At 45.0% G+C, this 20,688-nt stretch overlaps 1 protein-coding gene across 1 annotated transcript in view; it reads right to left on the reverse strand.

Moving 5' to 3' along the window:
- Positions 1–1,834: 1,834 nt before the first annotated feature.
- The window catches only part of LOC106575089 (alpha-1,6-mannosylglycoprotein 6-beta-N-acetylglucosaminyltransferase A), a 141,286-nt gene continuing 122,432 nt past the window's right edge, over positions 1,835–20,688 (reverse strand). Inside the window, exons 13-17 of the mRNA XM_014151270.2 lie at positions 9,984–10,130; positions 9,335–9,451; positions 7,444–7,518; positions 6,130–6,287; positions 1,835–5,301 (exon numbers count right to left, since the gene is read on the reverse strand). Of these exons, the coding sequence (XP_014006745.1) occupies positions 5,103–5,301; positions 6,130–6,287; positions 7,444–7,518; positions 9,335–9,451; positions 9,984–10,130 (696 nt within the window). The 3' untranslated portion in view covers positions 1,835–5,102. The remainder of the gene's footprint in view (positions 5,302–6,129; positions 6,288–7,443; positions 7,519–9,334; positions 9,452–9,983; positions 10,131–20,688) is intronic.

Genomic DNA, 20,688 nt, shown 5'->3' on the forward strand with positions numbered 1-20,688 from the left:
CGCATTGTATGAAACTGCATATCCCCCGTGGACGGTTCGTACCTAAAACATCCTCTATTCAGGCTGCAATGGCATCAATTTCACCATATTTAATGGTGCAAGGGCAACAAAAATGCCTGCAGTCTGTTGTTTACCCCTGGCTGAACGCAGGGAGCAACATCATGAAGAAGCATTAGCCTGAATAAAGAACGTTTTAGGTACGAACCGTCCACGCAGTTTCTCTGGACCCCAGCAAGGTTTTGTTTCAAGGTCTGACCCACTGGGCACAGACGTCAATTCAACGCTTATTCCACGTTAGTTCAACGTCATTTGGAAACAAAGTCGATTCAACCAGTGTGCGCCCAGTGGGGAGGCACTTTTTTCAGTCACATTCCTGAAGCCCAAGAAACACACTTAGCTTCCTAGTACATATGGCAATGATAAAGGTTTATGAAGGACTTTTAGGAGGGTTACTGTCAAAAGTATTTATTAAATAAAAGTAGACCGATGCCAGGCGGTGGATACTGGCTGCAAACAATGCGCTTGGACGGTAAGATGAAATGACTCAATACCAACATCTGCCCGGTCTTTGAGCTACATGGCTCGCTGGTCTCGGACACCAATCAAAGACAGTGCGGTATCAAAGGAGGCATATCATTTATTAGCAGGTGGAAATGTCATCCTTTCCAAGCCACAATTGCACTGCACAGAAACAGCCTTAACCATTGACCTGGGGCACATTCTGTAAGCAAACTGCTCAGAACATTGCAGAAAGAAATGCAATGAATAGAGCTGACATGAGGGAAAATCATTTCTGCTTCTACAAAATGCATTTCTATGATAATTACATATTAATATGAATATTGTATAACATTGCACACATCTGAACAGACCCCAGAATTCTGGAAATGAGAATATAAACTTTGAAAGTTTACTTGCAGGGAATTGCTCTTGTAAACAGTTGGAAATGCTGTTGTTTGTGATTGTCTACTTAATGTCTAGCATAGTTGGTAATGTGTTCACAGAAATTCAGTATTTATGGTTCATATCAGGTCTATGCTTGCTGCAGTATGTACTCTATATTATTTACACATTAAACTCACTGTAACTAGGGTGTTTCTACACATCTGAGAGAACTTTACTTTTTGGGAGAGCGGGGTTGTGTTCAGCAGGCAGCAAATGTAAGAAAACGGACAGAAACTGGGTGTGATTACCAGAACTTGGCCAATAAGAAACGCAACTTTTTGTTTTCAATTGGAAAACATTTTAAAATGTTTTCATTTGCATGACTTAAAAATATATATATTCCTGGTTCGTGTTCTTTAAGGTACTGCAAAACAGTTCATTTGAGCTCCTACTTTGAACAGTAATAACATAAAACTCAGGGCTGGATTCGATCCGTATTGCGGAAGTATAGCTTGCTTGAAATGTAAAGGTCATTTCCCATTGGGCCGACATACTGTATGCAGCAGCGTTTACCGTGAATGCAGTCTCCACTAATGGGGGAACATTGCCTTTAAATGTCAATCAGGCTACAACGTGGAACTTCAGCGCTACGGATTGAATCGAAACCTCAAATGATTTGGTTTGTAATGTATGCACAATGTGGTTCAGTGGTCTCAAAGTTTTTGAGATGGCAGCAGTTAAGATTTGCATAGGCTTTACACAATCAACTGTTAGGAAAACATTTCAACAGAAAGGCGGACTACTCCCGTTTGCAAACAGACACGCACAGCTGAGCCTCAGGACAATATAGGCCACTCAGTCATGAAGTATGTAGTTTTATGTGCGAATGTAAATGTTATACCTGTAGTGTAAACAACGTACATTTCGATAAAACACACAATACAGACCATTTGTCACAGAAAAAGGTTTATTGAAAAATAAAGTTATATCCCCCTTAATTGTCAGCAACTGTGAAAACAAAATGTTGATTTTTTTTTGTACAGTCATAATTTAGTCCCAGAACAATCGTTGCTTTAGCTTCACCATGATAGCTTAAAACAAGGTTGAGATTGAAAAAGAAAAGTCATAATGGATACACATGAATGCAAATGCAGATTTGACAACGGAGACATTCGGTGTTGGGTTAAAGAGACTTAAGGAAATGTTCTCATGGCCATAACACATCTTCCTTTCAGCTATCGTTTTGAGTTCCATTAACTGTTTTAGGACAAACCAATTTAAAAGACAATTACAGAGGCTGTTTATATTGGTTCTCAAAGACCCCTCATGTATTCATAACAACCAATGAAAGGAAGGAAACAGTTGACAACATAAGCCTGACTCTTCTAACACGAGTAGAACAAGGCCACTGCCACAAAGAAGCAGATGCTTTCATATACTGTATTTTATTCCACTAAAAGTCTTCGGTAAACATGTCCACAACAGCATTTAAGAGACATTTGTTTTAACCATCACCACAAAGTCCAACACATCCAATTACTGTTTACCTTTACAGTAAATGTTATAAGAAACATCCTTCTAGCAAACTATGTGATCTCACTAACAATTCTCTCTGGCACTCGGTCCGGTAGATCTATTGGGCAGGTACGATAAGCGGTCTAGTAATAGCCATCAAAAGGCACGTCATGTACTTTTTAAAACGGTAGCTTGGCTGCAGATCGTAGACACAAACGTAATAAAAACTGATCTGGACAGTACGGAGAAAGAAAAGCTAGTCATAAAACGTAAGTGACCATCTAAAAGACAACGTATCTATATTGACAAAATGTGCAAATGGTTTGCATTAAGATCTGAAAATAAAAACATCACGAGGTTCTTGCTGGCATTTACAATAAAAATAAAAATGTGTGGGCTGCTTTTGTCCCGATGTCATCATCACCCCGAAAGCACAGTGATGAGAGGAGAGAGATGTCTATGTCACTACTGTCCAGTCCAACACATTTCATCAGTGTCTAAGTGGACGGTCTCAAGGCGTGTCTGAAATGACACCCTATTCCTTTTGCAGCCATGTTGCCAAAGCATTTGGATATTATCTTTGCAATTTCTCATTCTCTCTCATCACTGTTGCTGGAGGTTGGAGTCAGATTGGACAAACAACTTGAATGTCCACGTTATATTATTTCTTCGATAAATAAAATGACCCTCTGTAAAAAGAAAACTCCTTTTCTATAAATAAAAAGAAACAATTCAGCAAACACAGAGAAAGATCTGTATACAAAATACATTTCAAAATAATTTAAAACCCATATGAAGAATATACAGTATTAGTCATATATTTTGTTAAACTTCACTAAATAGGTTAAAGTAGTGCATTATTTCCATTCACAACAAGGACTACTAATTCAAACTTTTATTGATGCTTAAAAATAAAATAAAAATTGGCAGGCAAATTAGGATCCTAAACGATCTCCAAACGAAGGAAACAAGTAAAGTTGCAGGTGTGTGTGTTGCTCTGTCAAGAGCTATAACTTACAGTACATCCATATAAATTCTGTTTGTGTGTGTGTGGATCTTTCAGTCGACTGTATACATAAAGATTTAAATATCTATAATACAAATATTCATGATCAATATATCGCTTTAGAATATTTTCCCGATAAATCTATGGTGGTCAAGGCAATGGTCCTATGTGATACCGGTGATTGAGCTGACTGATGTTTGATCTGCCAGGGGACCCTTACCCACTACAGCTGTGGTGTTCTACTGTCTACAGAACAGTACAACACTATGTCATCTATGTCACACAGACTCCCCGTCACATGCAGCATGTGACTGATCTGACCTGATTATCCATTTTTTTTTTTTAAAACATTTGATTGAAATTGATCAATGAGAAATGATTATTTTCATTAGCTTCTGGCAATTATTTTGCACACACACACCTCTTTTCCCCAGCACACCCCAACTGGTCAGTCAGGTGTGTGTGTGGCTGTGAATGTGTGCGAGCTGAAAACTCAGCCTCTAGTCTGTACATCGGAAACATGAGGAGGGTCAATCTACCATGCAGGGCTACAGAGGAGCCATGGTGGACGGTGTGTGTGTGTGAGGTGTAGTTGGGAATGTCCGCGAGGGACAATGCCTCAGGTTTAAAAGTGATTTGCGATTTGGAACATTTAAAAATCAACATTATATCTACATCTGACCCGCTCCCCTGTCCAGATGCGACTATGGGGAGCGGTACAGTTACAGTGTAAAACTGGCTCCGCGTCTTCTTCTTCTTCACACTAGCGTTCCTTTTGGTCAAGTTTCCCCTAGGTACAGATCTAGGATCAGCTTCCACTCCCCCAATCGTAACCATAAATAAGGGAAATGTAAAACTGACCATAGATCAGGGTCTATGGGAAACTTTCCATTGGAGCATACCATTCAGAATACATGCCATGGGCATTGCTTCATCCTAAGTAGTACGCTAGTGTGGACATTGAAACAGAGCCTTATTGCCTGGGGCGGCCCCTTATGGGTCTCCAGTGCAAGCCTACATAGCTAAAAGAGTTGAAAGATAAAAGGGGACAGGGGGCAGAAAGGAAAGCATGCCGAGTGTGGCGACACACCAGCCTGTTGGTCCCACAATGCGACTACAAGCTTGGAGAGATACAGTGGGTGGATTCACTGGGCCACCGACTGCAGTACCACCCACTGCCACACATCCTAGGGGCAGTAGGGAGCTCTGTTGCCATGCGCTCTGCCTCAAATATACAGCGACTCCCATTGATTCAAGTAATTCAGGCCGATGCGCAATGTCTCTTTTTTTCTGTACCCTCCTTTCCTCCTGCCCCGTGCCTTACTGAAAACTGTTTCATTGACATTCCTAGTTCCCAGAGTATGTATATAGCTCACTGGCCTCTTTCTGTCCACCATTTCAATTTCCACAGTTTGCTGCCGATGCTGTGTCTGTCTTGACAAGCTGATCAAAATGCCTTAAAGGTCAAAGCTCAGGCGATTAAAAACAGACATAAATAATACAGATGTCTCCTGGTTGTCTGGTTCCCAGGCTGCTCTTCCTCCCTCCAGAGGCCTGGCTGTGGGAGGAGTTAGGCTGCAGGACTGCAGGTGTGGAGCCAGGGGGAGGAGTCAAGCGGTCCCCAACCCCCCATTCCCTGCAGCGCTCTGGAAGGAGACGGGGTCCAATCCTCTCCACACACCCAGACAGACAGGGGCTATAGGCAGCCTTTGCACAGCGCCACCTGGCCCTTCATGTAGTCCCGGCAGGGGCAGACGCGTTTGAGGGAGGGGTGGGCGCCGGCGCAGCTGAACAGCAGCAGGTCCGACTGGAAGACGCAGTGGTGACGTGAGTCGCTGTACGCAGGCACCACCGTGTCGCCCGACGACTCCACCGTCTGGCAGTCCATGCCGAACCTCAGACAGAAAATGGGAAATATGAAATTCTACTTCATTGTCCACACAGGGATATGAATTATGCTGCCGGGAGTACATAAGACACAATATACACAGAACAAATAGAAATGTATCTGTACATAAACATCTGGGATATCATATAGACAGACAGAAAGAGACAGATGGACAGACACTGTCAGACAGGCAAGCAGGTAGAAAGACAGGCCGACACAGTCAGGACAGGCAGACAGATTCATTATCACTGTGTCTGCTACGATGCACTGCAGATCAAAGAGAAAATTCCTTCACAAGATCCCCATTTTTTAAAAACGTTAAAAAAAAATGTAACCTTTATTTAACTAGGCAAGTCAGTTAAGAACAAATTCTTATTTACAATGACGGCCTACCCGGGCCAAACCCGGACGATGCTGGGCCAATTGTGCGCCGCCCTATGGGACTCTCAACCACGGCCGGATGTGATACAGCCTGGACACAGCCTGATACAGCAATTACATTGAGTCCTGACGTCTCGATACCCATTCTGACACTGACCAGTGAGTTTCATTTGAAATTGCTTAAGTTGACATTTGACAACTGCAATAAATGATGTTTCCCTCTGATATCTGTCTATCATTTTGTTTCTGAAACGTCATAAAGGGACCTCTAGTGAGCCAAATTCAGCACAGCGGCAGACAGGTATTGAATGTCTATTTATGCTATACTGCCATCTGTTGGGTAGAAAGCAAAATCCATGTGTCAGACGTGCATTTGTGTGTGTGTGTGTGTGTGTGTGTGCGAGCGCACGAGTGTGCGTACAGGTTAAGGTGTACTGTAGGTGCACACACTCACCGGGCCAGGTCCTTGTCCTTGTTGAGGTGCTGGAAGAAGGATGGCTCGCAGATGAGCTGCTGCTCCTGGCACACCTGCTTACAGGAGCTCCCCGGCTCAGCCAGCTTCACCTGCAGAGCACTGAGGGGAGGCCACATCACCTGGCCATGGCAGAAATCCTAGAGGGAGGGAAGAAAGAGGGGACAGGGAGAGAGAACACCGGAGAGTTATATTGAAGTCATTTCACAATCAGTATTGAATAGTCAAAATACAAGAACGAGTGAATGAAAGATAGAACGTGGAATAGTTGCATTACAAAATGACAACAGCTCATATTGTGGCTGCACTGTAGCCATTGTTGTAGCAATATCCGTCTATAGGACAGGCGGCACACTATTGACAGCTTCTTTGTTCACCGTGTGTAAAATGACATTTCTCCTGTGTGCATAGGGACGTCTCTTCATGCAGACAGGCTCAATCAAATGTATTTTAGAAAGCCCTTTTTTTTTACATCAGCAGTTGTCACAAAGTGCAGCAGGACAGATGCAGAGGGAGAGAGGGAGGGAGAGAGCAACGGACACAGCCAAGTCTGTCACCCCTCGAACTTTAAAACTCTGCAAAAAAGATACATTCAGAACCCAATCTGTCCACAGTCGATGAAGAGAGAAGCAGCTGCATGCTGTCGTCAGTAGCTACAAAGTCAACACCAAGATAAGAACCTCATAGAAAGATGATATACCCTACAAGACAGAGATATAGTACGCATGGGCATGACAAATAGAGAGATGGTAGGAGAAGGAGAGGACATTTGGGCTCTAACCTGAAACAGGAAGGAGTTCCTTTTTCCAGTGAAAATGCACTGTAGAATACTCCAGAGGCTCTGATACCCTTTCCACACTAAGATACTAAAATGGACAATAGTAAGAAAGAAAGCAAAGCTCAGTTGGTTAAAAGGGAGCCAAGCTGCCTCGTTAACATATCTGGGCCTGTAATCAAGAAGCGTCTCAGAGTAGGAATAGTGATCTAGGATCAGGTCACCCCTCTTATTTATGATGCCGTAAAACTGATCCTAGCACTCCTACTCTGAGATACTTTGTTAATACGGGCCCTGGCGCCAGTCCGCCTAAGCAATCAGAGAGGCATAGTTAGCAAGCCTTTCCCTGCCTAAACCATGATAGAAATAAGCAGTGTGTAACAAAACTATGCTGATCTTGTACCGAACTGTACTTACTGGAAAGCGAGCCAAAAAATGACAGTTAGGGTCAGCATAATAGCATGTAAAGGCTCTGACTGCTGTATCGGAGAATGGAGAGGACAGTTATAGTGAGGTCGTACCTGATTCTCAATGAAGGCGTTGACTCTTTGCAGCATCCCCTCACAGGTGAACTCATAGGGCAGGTAGGGCTCGATCTGAGGATGGAAAACACAGGGTCAGGCTACAGCTGGACATAAAGCACATAGGCTGTAGAATGCCAGTCAGCTTGCTTAGAGAATGTGCCTGATTTAGATGTGCCTATGGTGGGACAGGTACTGTAGTGGGTCAGTGAGAAGAGAAGAGAGAAAGACAGAGAAAAGAGAGAGAAAGAGAGAAAAGAGAAAGAGAAAAAAGAGAGAGAAAAGAGAAAGAGAGAAAAAGAGAAAGAGAGAAAAGAGAGAGAGAGAGAAGAGAGAAAAGAGAAAGAGAAAAAAGAGAGAGAAAAGAGAAAGAGAGAAGAGAGAAAGAGAGAAAAGAGAAAGAGAGAGGAAAGAGAAAAAAGAGAGAGAAAAGAGAAGAGAGAGAGAAGAGAGAAAGAGAGAAAAAGAGAAAGAGAGAGAAGAGAGAAAGAGAGAGAAAAGAGAGAGAAGAGAGAAAGAGAGAGAAAAGAGAAGAGAGAGAAGAGAGAAAGAGAGAAAAAGAGAAAGAGAGAGAAGAGAGAGAGAAAGAGAGAAAGAGAGAGAAAAAGAGAGAGAAGAGAGAAAGAGAGAGAAAAGAGAAAGAGAGAGAGAGAAAGAGAGAGAAAAGAGAAAGAGAGAGAAGAGAGAGAGAAGAGAGAAAGAGAGAGAAAAGAGAAAGAGAGAGAAAAGAGAAAGAGAAAGAGAGAAGAGAGAGAGAGAAGAGAGAAAGAGAGAGAAAAAGAGAGAAAAAGAGAAAAAGAGAAAGAGAGAAAGAGAGAGAAGAGAGAAAAAGAGAAAAAGAGAAAGAGAGAAAGAGAGAGAAGAGAGAAAGAGAGAGAAAAGAGAAAGAGAGAGAAGAGAGAGATGTGGGCATGTGCGTGTCAGAACTCTCCAACCCTGACTGAGGTCTTCTAGACGGACACATTCCTGAAATATATACACAACTACCTACAGTAGTGCCGAGGATCTCAGCGAGAACTCCACACACACTATAGTCATTACGTTCTGTAGTCAACAGAGCAAAACTCAGTGAGACAAACTACTGAGCTGCATCCTTGTTCTATCGAAACAACTTCAGATATGGTGCTGTGAAACACTAATTGGTCAACTAACCTTTGAGATCAATTTGTGATTGGTGGAATAACATTCTATGCTCTCAGCCGTAGAGAGTGGAGACAGAGGTTGCATGATAAATCACACCCTATTCCCTATATAATGCACTACTTTTGACCAGAGCCTGAGCCCATAGGGCCCTGGTCAAAAGCAGTGCACTATAAAAGGGAACAGGGTGCCATTGGGGCACATCCAGAGAGAGAAAATGAAGCTGAGGGCTGTTGGTCTGGACACTGGTCAGAAACCATACGAGACACAGTAGCCTTCTCTAATGAAAAACCCATTGTTCCGGCACCCCTGCAGAAGAACACGAGGTCTGTGTCCCCAATGGCACCATATTCCCTAATCCTTACATAGCGCACTACTTTTGACCAGAGCCCATAGAGTAGTGCACTACATAGGGAATAGGGTGCCATTGGGGACACAAACACGAGGTCTGCTTGCCCCTGGACTTAAATATGCACGGGCCCAGTGAGGGGAGAGAGAAAGAAAAGCTCTCACTTTGCTATTCTCAATTCATCTCTCTGTGAATTCCTCTTATTCATCTATTCTAATCGAGCCCCCTTGGAATTTGTGATCACGCTCTCTGCTTCTCTGACTGGTACAAGCGTATGTGTACCCGAGGCATTAGGAAATGAGACTGGGAGAGTTTTCATTTCAGACTGTGCTAAAAGAATAGAAAGGAGAGAATGCGAGCAGGGAAACATGTATTGTGTGTGTGTGTGTGTTTTAAGGGTACCTTCTGACTGAGGATTGAGCGGATGGCTCTGTCCACCTCTGCAGGGTTGTCGATGTTCACCGTCCACACGTGGGGCTGGCCAATATACACCTCAGCATATGGGTGCTGGGAGGTCAACTGCATGGGAACACATTTTTATTGAATTTCTTCCGACTGCCATGAAAATACTTTTGGCAAGCTGAAGAAAACGCACAATATATATGTTTTATTATTTATTCACGTTCATATTTCAGTCATTTAGCAGGTTTGGCAGCTGCTCTTATCCAGACAATACTGAAGTCATATTGGCTGAATTGGCTAGTCAGCTAATAAATAGACAGTTATTTTTTTTATCTTTAGTCCCTTGGCAGGCTAAAAACAGAAACGCAGGACAGAATCAAAACAGACATGACACAGTAGTTCACTTCAATAGGAGAGCATTGAAGTCGAGTCACATCACAGATGAAGAAGTACTGTGCGCACACGCTCAACAAACTAGACCCTATCCTTCAAACACCAGACTGACTTATTACAGAGGACCTGTCATGAATAAAAGAAAGGAGAGGTAATAGCACAGAAGTGAATAGAGGACTAGGTTATGTCTCTCTCTCTCCCTCACACACACACACACTTTGACTGGGGGATCCCTGGGCAGAGTGGCGCCTCTCACCTCTCTCAGGGTGGGCTTGCCCTTGAAGAAGTCCGTGTTTTTGCTGCTCTTGGGAGGGGTGAACTTGGGGTTGAGGAAGGCACAGCCATTGGCTATGGCCTCTAGGGGGGCGGGGCCTTCGTAGGGGAAGGACAGGCCAACAAACAGCTGTGGAGAAAAAGAGCATTACATTTACATTGACATTTAGCAGACGCTATTGTCCAGAGCAACTTACAATCAATGCATTCAACTAAGTTCAGTAGGAAACAACAACTACATATCACAGTTATTGCAAGTAGACTCTTATTTGAAATTGACCCCATCAGCAGAATCAGTGCCAGGAAGAGAAAAAAAACGATTGCAGAATTCCCACAGCCTTGTCTTTGTCTTTTTGCTCTGCACCAGCAGCATACCCAGCCTGCTTTTATTGGTTCTTAACCATTCCTAAGTGTTCTGCTATAAAACTGGCTCGTAAAAGAGGGCTTCTCCTGTCTGGTAAGCACAGCCACAAGATCTCAGTCGCTTTAGTGTGGTGTGTGTGTGTGGTGTCGGCCCAAGGAGAGGCTAAACGCGGAGTTCACACAACATGGTAGAGTGAAGACGTGCACACACACGTGCACTGACAAACAATGACCAGAGGAGGAAGTAAGGCTTGTGGTGTTGTTAGGATTGGTCTCTGGATATGAGACTCATGGGCTTGAAACCCCTGACCTGTTTTTACTTGGAAAAAATGCATATGCATGCCAGGGATAAAACGTAAAAATAAATTGGAGCAATAAAGAAAAGCAGAACATTGGCAAAGCCAGCAGAAATGGACAGACTGTGTAAATAAGTGTGTATTGTTTTATGTACTAACCCATCTGGTTCAAGCACTACTCAGCACTGAGACAAGTACAGTAGCTGCAGTACTTGTATTACCTGTACTACTAGCTCTCGTCATGAAACACGCTCATCACACAGATACGCTCCTGTCCTTGGAGAGAAGAGGCCGTGCCAATCATCACAACAAAGACTCCATACACACAAAGGATAATAGGAAACCCATTGAGCTGGATGACCAAAGCAAATATCTGAGAGGCTCTTCTAACATGCTGGAACCAGAGGTGACTAGTCCGTGAAGCGTGCCACAATAATGTGTTTGTCTGAGGCCCCATTAGTAAAAAGAGAGCCGTTGGAGCTGGGGTTGTTATAGCGGAGGGCCGGCGACGGCCACAATGGCTGGTCTGTGAGTCGGCGAGAGCCAGATCCCACCGGGTCAGTGCCGGCCATGCCTGGGGAGACAGACGGTCTCTTTAGTTCAGCCCACTGTTGGCAACACTGCTGTACACGGACTCTCCCATATCATCCCTTCTCTTCAGTCTATACCCATATCATCCTTCTCTTCAGTCTATACCCATATCATCCTTCTCTTCAGTCTATACCCATACCATCCCTTCTCTTCAGTCTATACCCATATCATCCTTCTCTTCAGTCTATACCCATATCATCCTTCTCTTCAGTCTATACCCATATCATCCTTCTCTTCAGTCTATACCCATATCATCCTTCTCTTCAGTCTATACCCATATCATCCTTCTCTTCAGTCTATACCCATATCATCCTTCTCTTCAGTCTATACCCATATCATCCTTCTCTTCAGTCTATACCCATACCATCCCTTCTCCTCAGTCTATACCCATATCATCCTTCTCTTCAGTCTATACCCATATCATCCTTCTCTTCAGTCTATACCCATATCATCCTTCTCTTCAGTCTATACCCATATCATCCTTCTCCTCAGCCACTGTACCTCACTACTCTCCTTAACAGCTACTGTGTGTGCAGGGTCTTGTTCCAGCCCTGCAGTAACACATCTAACTCAGCTAATCATGGTCCAGAGTGAAATCCTTATCAGGGTTACTTAAAAAAGGTGTGTTAGTGACAAGCTGGAGCAAAAGCCCACAGTCCCAGGACAGTAGCTCCCCAGAACCGGAGAACCCCAATGTAAACACTGAACAGCAGTGGGACACAGTATTGACTGCAGCTTTCAGTGTTTCGTCAACAGGTGGCAGCAGAGGCTGACTGGTGGTGCTTCCTCCCAGGCAAGAGTGCAGCCCAGTGAGCCCACAGGCCTGACAAACAGCTGCTATTTATAGATCAAACTCCTCTCAGACAGTGTAGCATAGCACAGCATACAAAAGCATAGCGTAGCATATGCTAAATGGATATTGTGAGAAGGAATCTATATAGGGGATGGTGAGAAGGTGAGAGGCAACCAGGCTCGTTGTAAGTGCTTCAGATATCACTTTGAAAAGGTAGCTAGCGATGTGAAAGGGAAGAGCAGCGAATACAGTGACCTTCGATGAAATACAGTACTTGAACAACTTCAGAAGAATAATGTGGTCATATGCCAGTATAAAGAAGGCAGAGACCTAGGAGAGAAAATCCAGTGATCCAGCACTAAATACAGCAGACTAATGTTATACCTTGGACTGTTATTTCAACAGAAGGGCCCTTTTGCAATAGCATGAATCTGGAGTGAAGTTTCCCCTAGTGACAGAATAGATGCTTGCAAGCAAGCATGCTACTGTACTAAGCTGTGCACTGGACAAATAAAGTCTGATTTAATTTTGTTCTAGGGTCAGCTTACCCTCCCTGCATCTTAACCATAACCATTAGTGGGGGAAAAAGCAAAACAGACCCAAGATCAGAGTGTAGGGGCAACGTCACCCTACTCCAGACCAATGCTTCATCTTGGACGGTTATTTCAATAGAAGGGCACTTGGCCATAGCATGACAGAGGAGATGAACACGTTCGACTGGTCTAAAGGATATGCTGGCTATGGAAACAACCCAAGGTCAAACCACATTCCACACAGGGAACATGCAAATTGCATGAAGAGCGGGAGGACAATAATCGTAGCCTACTGTACTTCCTTCTAGGTACAAAGTTGAATTCTGTCATAAAGAGATAATTAGGACCTTAGATCAACATGAGCCCTGTCTTCGATACAGTTGTAAACGCAAGGTAGTCTACGTTTTGTGAGATTTGGTATTTAATTAGGATCCCCATTAGCTACAGCCAAAGCATTCAAATCAAATCACATTTTATTGGTCACATACACGTGTTTAGCGGATGTCATTGCGAGTGTAGCAAAATGCTTGTCTTAATACCAATGCCATACAATATTATACTAGGGTAGTATAATGCTGGTTCATTGCCAACTCTATACAGTGCCTTCCACCCCTGCCCTGTTTTATACTGTATCTATGTATTCCGTGTTGTTTTGCCAAAAATCTCGGGGGAGCAATTAACACAAGCAATCTGTTAGCAGGTAAATGCTTTATTCATAAAGAGGAGCAGGGAGGAAAGCGTGGCTGGAAAACACCTTGCCTCATTCTTCTTGTTATCTCAACAACACAATACTGCTGCTAAGGTCTGGATTTATGGCAATTCATTAGCGCTCCCTCCGGGCTTCCAAAAACCAGGTTAATGAGAAGATCTTGAAGATCTCCTCCACTCTCTCTCTCTCCTTCCAAAGATCTCCTTCACCCTCTCCCTCTCTCTTTCCAAAGATCTCCTCCACCTTCTCCCCCCTCTCTCCATCCAAAGATCTCCTCCACTCTCTCTCTCCTTCCAAAGATCTCCCCCTCTCTCTCTCTCCTTCCAAAGATCTCCCCCTCTCTCTCTCTCCTTCCAAATACCTCCTCCTCTCTCTCTCTCTCTTTCCAAAGATCTCCTCCCCCTCTCTCTCTTCTTCCAAAGATCTTGATAACTCTCTCTCTCCTTCCATAGATCTCCTCCACTATCTCTCTCTCCTTCCAAAGATCTCCTCCTCTCTCTCTCTCTCTCTCTCTCTCTCTCTCCTTCCAAAGATCTCCTCCACTCTCTCCTTCCAAAGATCTCCTCCACTCTCTCTCTCTCCTTCCAAAGATCTCCAATCTCTCTCCTTCCAAAGATCTCCCCCCCCTCTCTCTCCTTCCAAAGATCTCCTCCCCCCTCTCTCTCCTTCCAAAGATCCCCCCCTCTCTCTCCTTCCAAAGATCTCCCCCTCTCTCTCTCTCCTTCCAAAGATCTCCTCCACTCTCTCTCTCCTTCCATAGATCTCCTCCACTCTCTCTCTCCTTCCAAAGATCTCCTCCACTCTCTCTCCCTCCTTCCAAAGATCTCCTCCAATCTCTCTCTTTCCAAAGATCTCCTCCAATCTCTCTCTCTCCTTCCAAAGATCTCCTCCAATCTCTCTCTCTCCTTCCAAAGATCTCCTCCAATCTCTCTCTCTCCTTCCAAAGATCTCCTCCACTCTCTCCTTCCAAAGATCTCCTCCACTCTCTCTCTCCTTCCAAAGATCTCCTCCTCTCTCTCTCTCTCTCTCCTTCCAAAGATCTCCTCCACTCTCTCCTTCCAAATATCTCTTCCACTCTCTCTCTCTTCTTCCAAAGATCTCTGATAACTCTCTCTCTCCTTCCATAGATCTCCTCCACTATCTCTCTCTCCTTCCAAAGATCTCCTCCTCTCTCTCTCTCTCTCTCTCTCTCTCTCCTTCCAAAGATCTCCTCCACTCTCTCCTTCCAAAGATCTCCTCCACTCTCTCTCTCTCCTTCCAAAGATCTCCAATCTCTCTCCTTCCAAAGATCTCCTCCACACTCTCTCTCCTTCCAAAGATCTCCTCCACCCTCTCTCTCCTTCCAAAGATCTCCTCCACTTACTCTCTCCTTCCAAAGATCTCCTCCACCCTATCCCTCCTTCCAAAGATCTCCTCCACCCTCTCGCTCTCTCTCTCCTTCCATAGATCTCCTCCCCCTCTCTCTCCTTCCAAAGATCTCCTCCACTCTCTCTCCTTCCAAAGATCTCTTCCACTCTCTCTCTCTCTTCTTCCAAAGATCTCTGATAACTCTCTCTCTCCTTCCATAGATCTCCTCCACTATCTCTCTCTCCTTCCAAAGATCTCCTCCTCTCTCTCTCTCTCTCTCTCCTTCCAAAGATCTCCTCCACTCTCTCCTTCCAAAGATCTCTTCCACTCTCTCTCTCTTCTTCCAAAGATCTCTGATAACTCTCTCTCTCCTTCCATAGATCTCCTCCACTATCTCTCTCTTCTTCCAAAGATCTCCTCCTCTCTCTCTCTCTCTCTCTCTCTCCTTCCAAAGATCTCCTCCACTCTCTCCTTCCAAAGATCTCCTCCACTCTCTCTCTCTCCTTCCAAAGATCTCCAATCTCTCTCCTTCCAAAGATCTCCTCCACACTCTCTCTCCTTCCAAAGATCTCCTCCACCCTCTCTCTCCTTCCAAAGATCTCCTCCACTTACTCTCTCCTTCCAAAGATCTCCTCCACCCTATCCCTCCTTCCAAAGATCTCCTCCACCCTCTCGCTCTCGCTCTCCTTCCATAGATCTCCTCCCCCTCTCTCTCCTTCCAAAGATCTCCTCCACTCTCTCTCCTTCCAAAGATCTCTTCCACTCTCTCTCTCTCTTCTTCCAAAGATCTCTGATAACTCTCTCTCTCCTTCCATAGATCTCCTCCACTATCTCTCTCTCCTTCCAAAGATCTCCTCCTCTCTCTCTCTCTCTCTCTCTCCTTCCAAAGATCTCCTCCACTCTCTCCTTCCAAAGATCTCCTCCACTCTCTCTCTCCTTCCAAAGATCTCCAATCTCTCTCCTTCCAAAGATCTCCTCCACTCTCTCTCTCTCCTTCCAAAGATTTCCTCCACTCTCTCTCTCCTTCCAAAGATCTCCTCCACACTCTCTCTCCTTCCAAAGATCTCCTCCACCCTCTCTCTCCTTCCAAAGATCTCCTCCACTTACTCTCTCCTTCCAAAGATCTCCTCCACCCTATCCCTCCTTCCAAAGATCTCCTCCACCCTCTCTCTCTCTCTCTCCTTCCATAGATCTCCTCCCCCTCTCTCTCCTTCCAAAGATCTCCTCCACTCTCTCTCCTTCCAAATACCTCCTCCACTCTCTCTCTCTCTCCTTCCATAGATCTCCTCCCCCTCTCTCTCTCCTTCCAAAGATCTCCTCCCCCCTCTCTCTCTCCTTCCAAATATCTACTCCTTCCAAAGATCTCCTCCACTCTCTCTCTCCTTCCAAAGATCTCCTTCACTCTCTCTCTCTCCTTCCAAAGATCTCCTCCACTCTCTCTCTCCTTCCAAAGATCTCCTTCACTCTCTCTCTCTCCTTCCAAAGATCTCCTCCTATCTCTCTCTCTCTCTCTCTCTCTCTCTCTCTCCTTCCAAATACCTCCTCCTCTCTCTCTCGCTCTTTCCAAAGATCTCCTCCACTCTCTCTCTCCTTCCAAAGATCTCCTCCACACTCTCTCTCCTTCCAAAGATCTCCTCCACCCTCTCTCTCTCCTTCCAAAGATCTCCTCCACACTCTCTCTCCTTCCAAAGATCTCCTCCACTCTCCCTCTCTCCTTCCAAAGATCTCCTCCACTCTCTCTCTCCTTCCAAAGATCTCCTTCACTCTCTCTCTCTCCTTCCAAAGATCTCCTCTCTCTCTCTCTCTCTCTCTCTCTCTCTCCTTCCAAATACCTCCTCCTCTCTCTCTCGCTCTTTCCAAAGATCTCCTCCACTCTCTCTCTCCTTCCAAAGATCTCTGATAACTCTCTCTCCTTCCAAAGATCTCCACTCTCTCTCTCCTTCCAAAGATCTCCTCCTCTCTCTCTCTCTCCTTCCAAAGATCTCCTCCACTCTCTCTCTCTCTCCTTCCAAAGATCTCCTCCACTCTCTCTCTCTCTCCTTCCAAAGATCTCCTCCACTCTCTCTCTCCTTCCAAAGATCTCCTCCACTCTCTCTCTCCTTCCAAAGATCTCCTCCACTCTCTCTCTCCTTCCAAAGATCTCCTCCACCCTCTCTCTCCTTCCAAAGATCTCCTCCACCCTCTCTCTCTCCTTCCAAAGATCTCCTCCACCCTCTCTCTCCTTCCAAAGATCTCCTCCACTTACTCTCTCCTTCCAAAGATCTCCTCCACCCTATCCCTCCTTCCAAAGATCTCCTCCACCCTCTCTCTCTCTCTCCTTCCATAGATCTCCTCCCTCTCTCTCCTTCCAAAGATCTCCTCCACTCGCTCTCCTTCCAAATACCTCCTCCACTCTCTCTCTCTCTCCTTCCATAGATCTCCTCCCCCTCTCTCTCTCCTTCCAAAGATCTCCTCCCCCTCTCTCTCTCCTTCGAAATATCTCCTCCACCCTCTCTCTCCTTCCAAAGATCTCCTCCACCCTCTCTCTCTCTCTCCTTGCATAGATCTCCTCCCCCTCTCTCTCTCCTTCCAAAGATCTCCTCCCCCTCTCTCTCTCCTTCCAAAGATCCCCTCCCCTCTCTCTCTCCTTCGAAATATCTCCTCCACTCTCTCTCTCCTTCCAAAGATCTCCTCCACTCTCTCTCTCTCTCCTTCCAAAGATCTCCTCCACTCTCTCTCTCTCTCCTTCCATAGATCTCCTCCCCCTCTCTCTCTCCTTCCAAAGATCTCCTCCCCCTCTCTCTCTCCTTCGAAATATCTCCTCCACTCTCTCTCTCTCTCCTTCCAAAGATCTCCTCCACTCTCTCTCTCTCTCCTTCCAAAGATCTCTGATAACTCTCTCCTTCCAAAGATCTCCTCCACTCTCTCCTTCCAAAGATCTCCTCCACTCTCTCTCTCCTTCCAAAGATCTCCTCCACTCTCTCTCTCCTTCCAAAGATCTCCTCCACTCTCTCTATCTCCTTCCAAAGATCTCCTCCACTCTCTCTCTCCTTCCATAGATCTCCTCCACCCTCTCTCTCTCTCCTTCCATAGATCTCTCCCTGCTCCCTCTCTCCTTCCAAAGAGCTCCTCCCCCTCTCTCTCCTTCCAAAGATCTCCTCCACTCTCTCTCTCTCTCTCCTTCCAAAGATCTCCTCCACTCTCTCTCTCCTTCCAAAGATCTCCTCCACTCTCTCTCTCTCCTTCCAAAGATCTCCTCCACTCTCTCTGTCTCCTTCCAAAGATCTCCTCCACTCTCTCTCTCCTTCCAAAGATCTCCTCCACCCTCTCTCTCCTTCCAAAGATCTCCTCCACCCTCTCTCTCTCTCTCTCTCCTTGCATAGATCTCCTCCCCCTCTCTCTCTCCTTCCAAAGATCTCCTCCCCCTCTCTCTCTCCTTCCAAAGATCCCCTCCCCCTCTCTCTCTCCTTCGAAATATCTCCTCCACTCTCTCTCTCCTTCCAAAGATCTCCTCCACTCTCTCTCTCTCTCCTTCCAAAGATCTCCTCCACTCTCTCTCTCTCCTTCCAAAGATCTCCTCCACCCTCTCTCTCCTTCCAAAGATCTCTGATAACTCTCTCCTTCCAAAGATCTCCTCCACTCTCTCCTTCCAAAGATCTCCTCCACTCTCTCTCTCTCCTTCCAAAGATCTCCTCCACTCTCTCTCTCTCCTTCCAAAGATCTCCTCCACTCTCTCTCTCCTTCCATAGATCTCCTCCACCCTCTCTCTCTCTCCTTCCATAGATCTCTCCCTGCTCCCTCTCTCCTTCCAAAGATCTCCTCCACTCGCTCTCTCCTTCCAAAGATCTCCTCCCCCTCTCTCTCTCCTTCCAAAGTTCTCCTCCCCCCTCTCTCTCTCCTTCCAAAGTTCTCCTCCCCCTCTCTCTCTCCTTCCAAAGATTTCCTCCCCCCTCTCTCTCTCTCCTTCCAAAGATCTGCTTCACTCTCTCTCTCTCCTTCCAAAGATCTCCTTCACTCTCTCCATCTCCTTCCAAAGATCTCCTCCCCCTCTCTCTCTCCTTCCAAAGATCTCTGATAACGCTCTCTTTTCAAGCTTGACGCTTGCTGGTTTGATTTCCGGATTGTCCACAGTTTCTCCTGACAGGCGTGCACATAATCACAGCCTCTTTTCAGACTATTTAGGACAGGTATAGCTTGGTCCCAGATCTGTCTGTATGCACCACCATATGAGTTGGCTATACAGTACAAACAGACCAGTTGTGTGGATTGAGAACAGGCAGTTCTGTTGGAGCTTCAGAGGGTCGTTGGGCTGTACAGTACAAACAGACCAGTTGTGTGGATTGAGAACAGGCAGTTCTGTTGGAGCTTCAGAGGGTCGTTGGGCTGTACAGTACAAACAGTCCTGGGACGAGTTGCGTGGCTAGAAAACAGGCAGTGTGGTTGGAGGTGCTTCAGAAGAAGTGAATCTTGAGCAGTTGCATTGTGTCAAGAGCAGTGGCAGGTCTGGGCATGACATGAACGGAGTTCCTGGCTAGCATACGGCCCTGCTGAGGCACTCTGGGAGAAATCACTATGACTAATGATGAAGTGCTGAGAGATGCCGACACTCGCCTTGACACTGAGTAAAATCAGAAACCTTCACTGGGATGCATAGTGAAGTCACAGGGGGTGTGTACGTATTAGAACATTCTGTGGCGTTCAGCTCACTGCTATTATGAGCAAACTGCTCATAAAATTCTCTGTTGAATAATCATCCCACTTCAACTATAGGACTTTTGTTTTTACTACTTATTGTTGATTGTTGTGTTTTTTTTGTGACTGTGTGTACATGCTGTTGATTGTTGTGTTGTTTTTGTGACTGTGTGTACATGCTGTTGATTGTTGTGTTGTTTTTGTGACTGTGTGTACATGCTGTTGATTGTTGTGTTGTTTTTGTGACTGTGTGTACATGCTGTTGATTGTTGTGTTGTTTTTGTGACTGTGTGTACATGCTGTTGATTGTTGTGTTGTTTTTGTGACTGTGTGTACATGCTGTTGATTGTTTTTTTCTTGTGACTGTGCACATGCTGTTGATTGTTGTGTTGTTTTTGTGACTGTGTACATGCTGTGGATTGTTTTTTTCTTGTGACTGTGTGTACATGCTGTTGATTGTTGTGTTGTTTTTGTGACTGTGTGTACATGCTGTTGATTGTTGTGTTGTTTTTGTGACTGTGTGTACATGCTGTTGATTGTTGTGTTGTTTTTGTGACTGTGTACATGCTGTGGATTGTTTTTTTCTTGTGACTGTGTGTACATGCTGTTGATTGTTGTGTTGTTTTTGTGACTGTGTGTACATGCTGTTGATTGTTGTGTTGTTTTTGTGACTGTGTGTACATGCTGTTGATTGTTGTGTTGTTTTTGTGACTGTGTACATGCTGTTGATTGTTGTGTTGTGTTTGTGACTGTGTGTACATGCTGTTGATTGTTGTGTTGTTTTTGTGACTGTGCACATGCTGTTGATTGTTGTGTTGTTTTTGTGACTGTGTGTACATGCTGTTGATTGTTGTGTTTGTGACTGTGTGTACATGCTGTTGATTGTTTTTTCTGTGTGACTGTGTACATGCTGTTGATTGTTGTGTTTGTGACTGTGCACATGCTGTTGATTGTTGTGTTGTGTTTGTGACTGTGCACATGCTGTTGATTGTTTTTTGTGTGTGACTGTGTACATGCTGTTGATTGTTGTGTTTGTGACTGTGTGTACATGCTGTTGATTGTTGTGTTTGTGACTGTGTGTACATGCTGTTGATTGTTGTGTTTGTGACTGTGTACATGCTGTTGATTGTTGTGTTTGTGACTGTGTACATGCTGTTGATTGTTGTGTTGTGTTTGTGACTGTGTACATGCTGTTGATTGTTGTGTTGTGTTTGTGACTGTGTACATGCTGTTGATTGTTGTGTTGTTTTTGTGACTGTGTACATGCTGTTGATTGTTGTGTTGTTTTTGTGACTGTGTACATGCTGTTGATTGTTGTGTTGTGTTTGTGACTGTGTACATGCTGTTGATTGTTGTGTTGTTTTTGTGACTGTGTACATGCTGTT

Source organism: Salmo salar, chromosome ssa17 (assembly GCF_905237065.1).
Source record: "Salmo salar chromosome ssa17, Ssal_v3.1, whole genome shotgun sequence".
NCBI classification, from domain to species: Eukaryota; Metazoa; Chordata; class Actinopteri; order Salmoniformes; family Salmonidae; genus Salmo; species Salmo salar.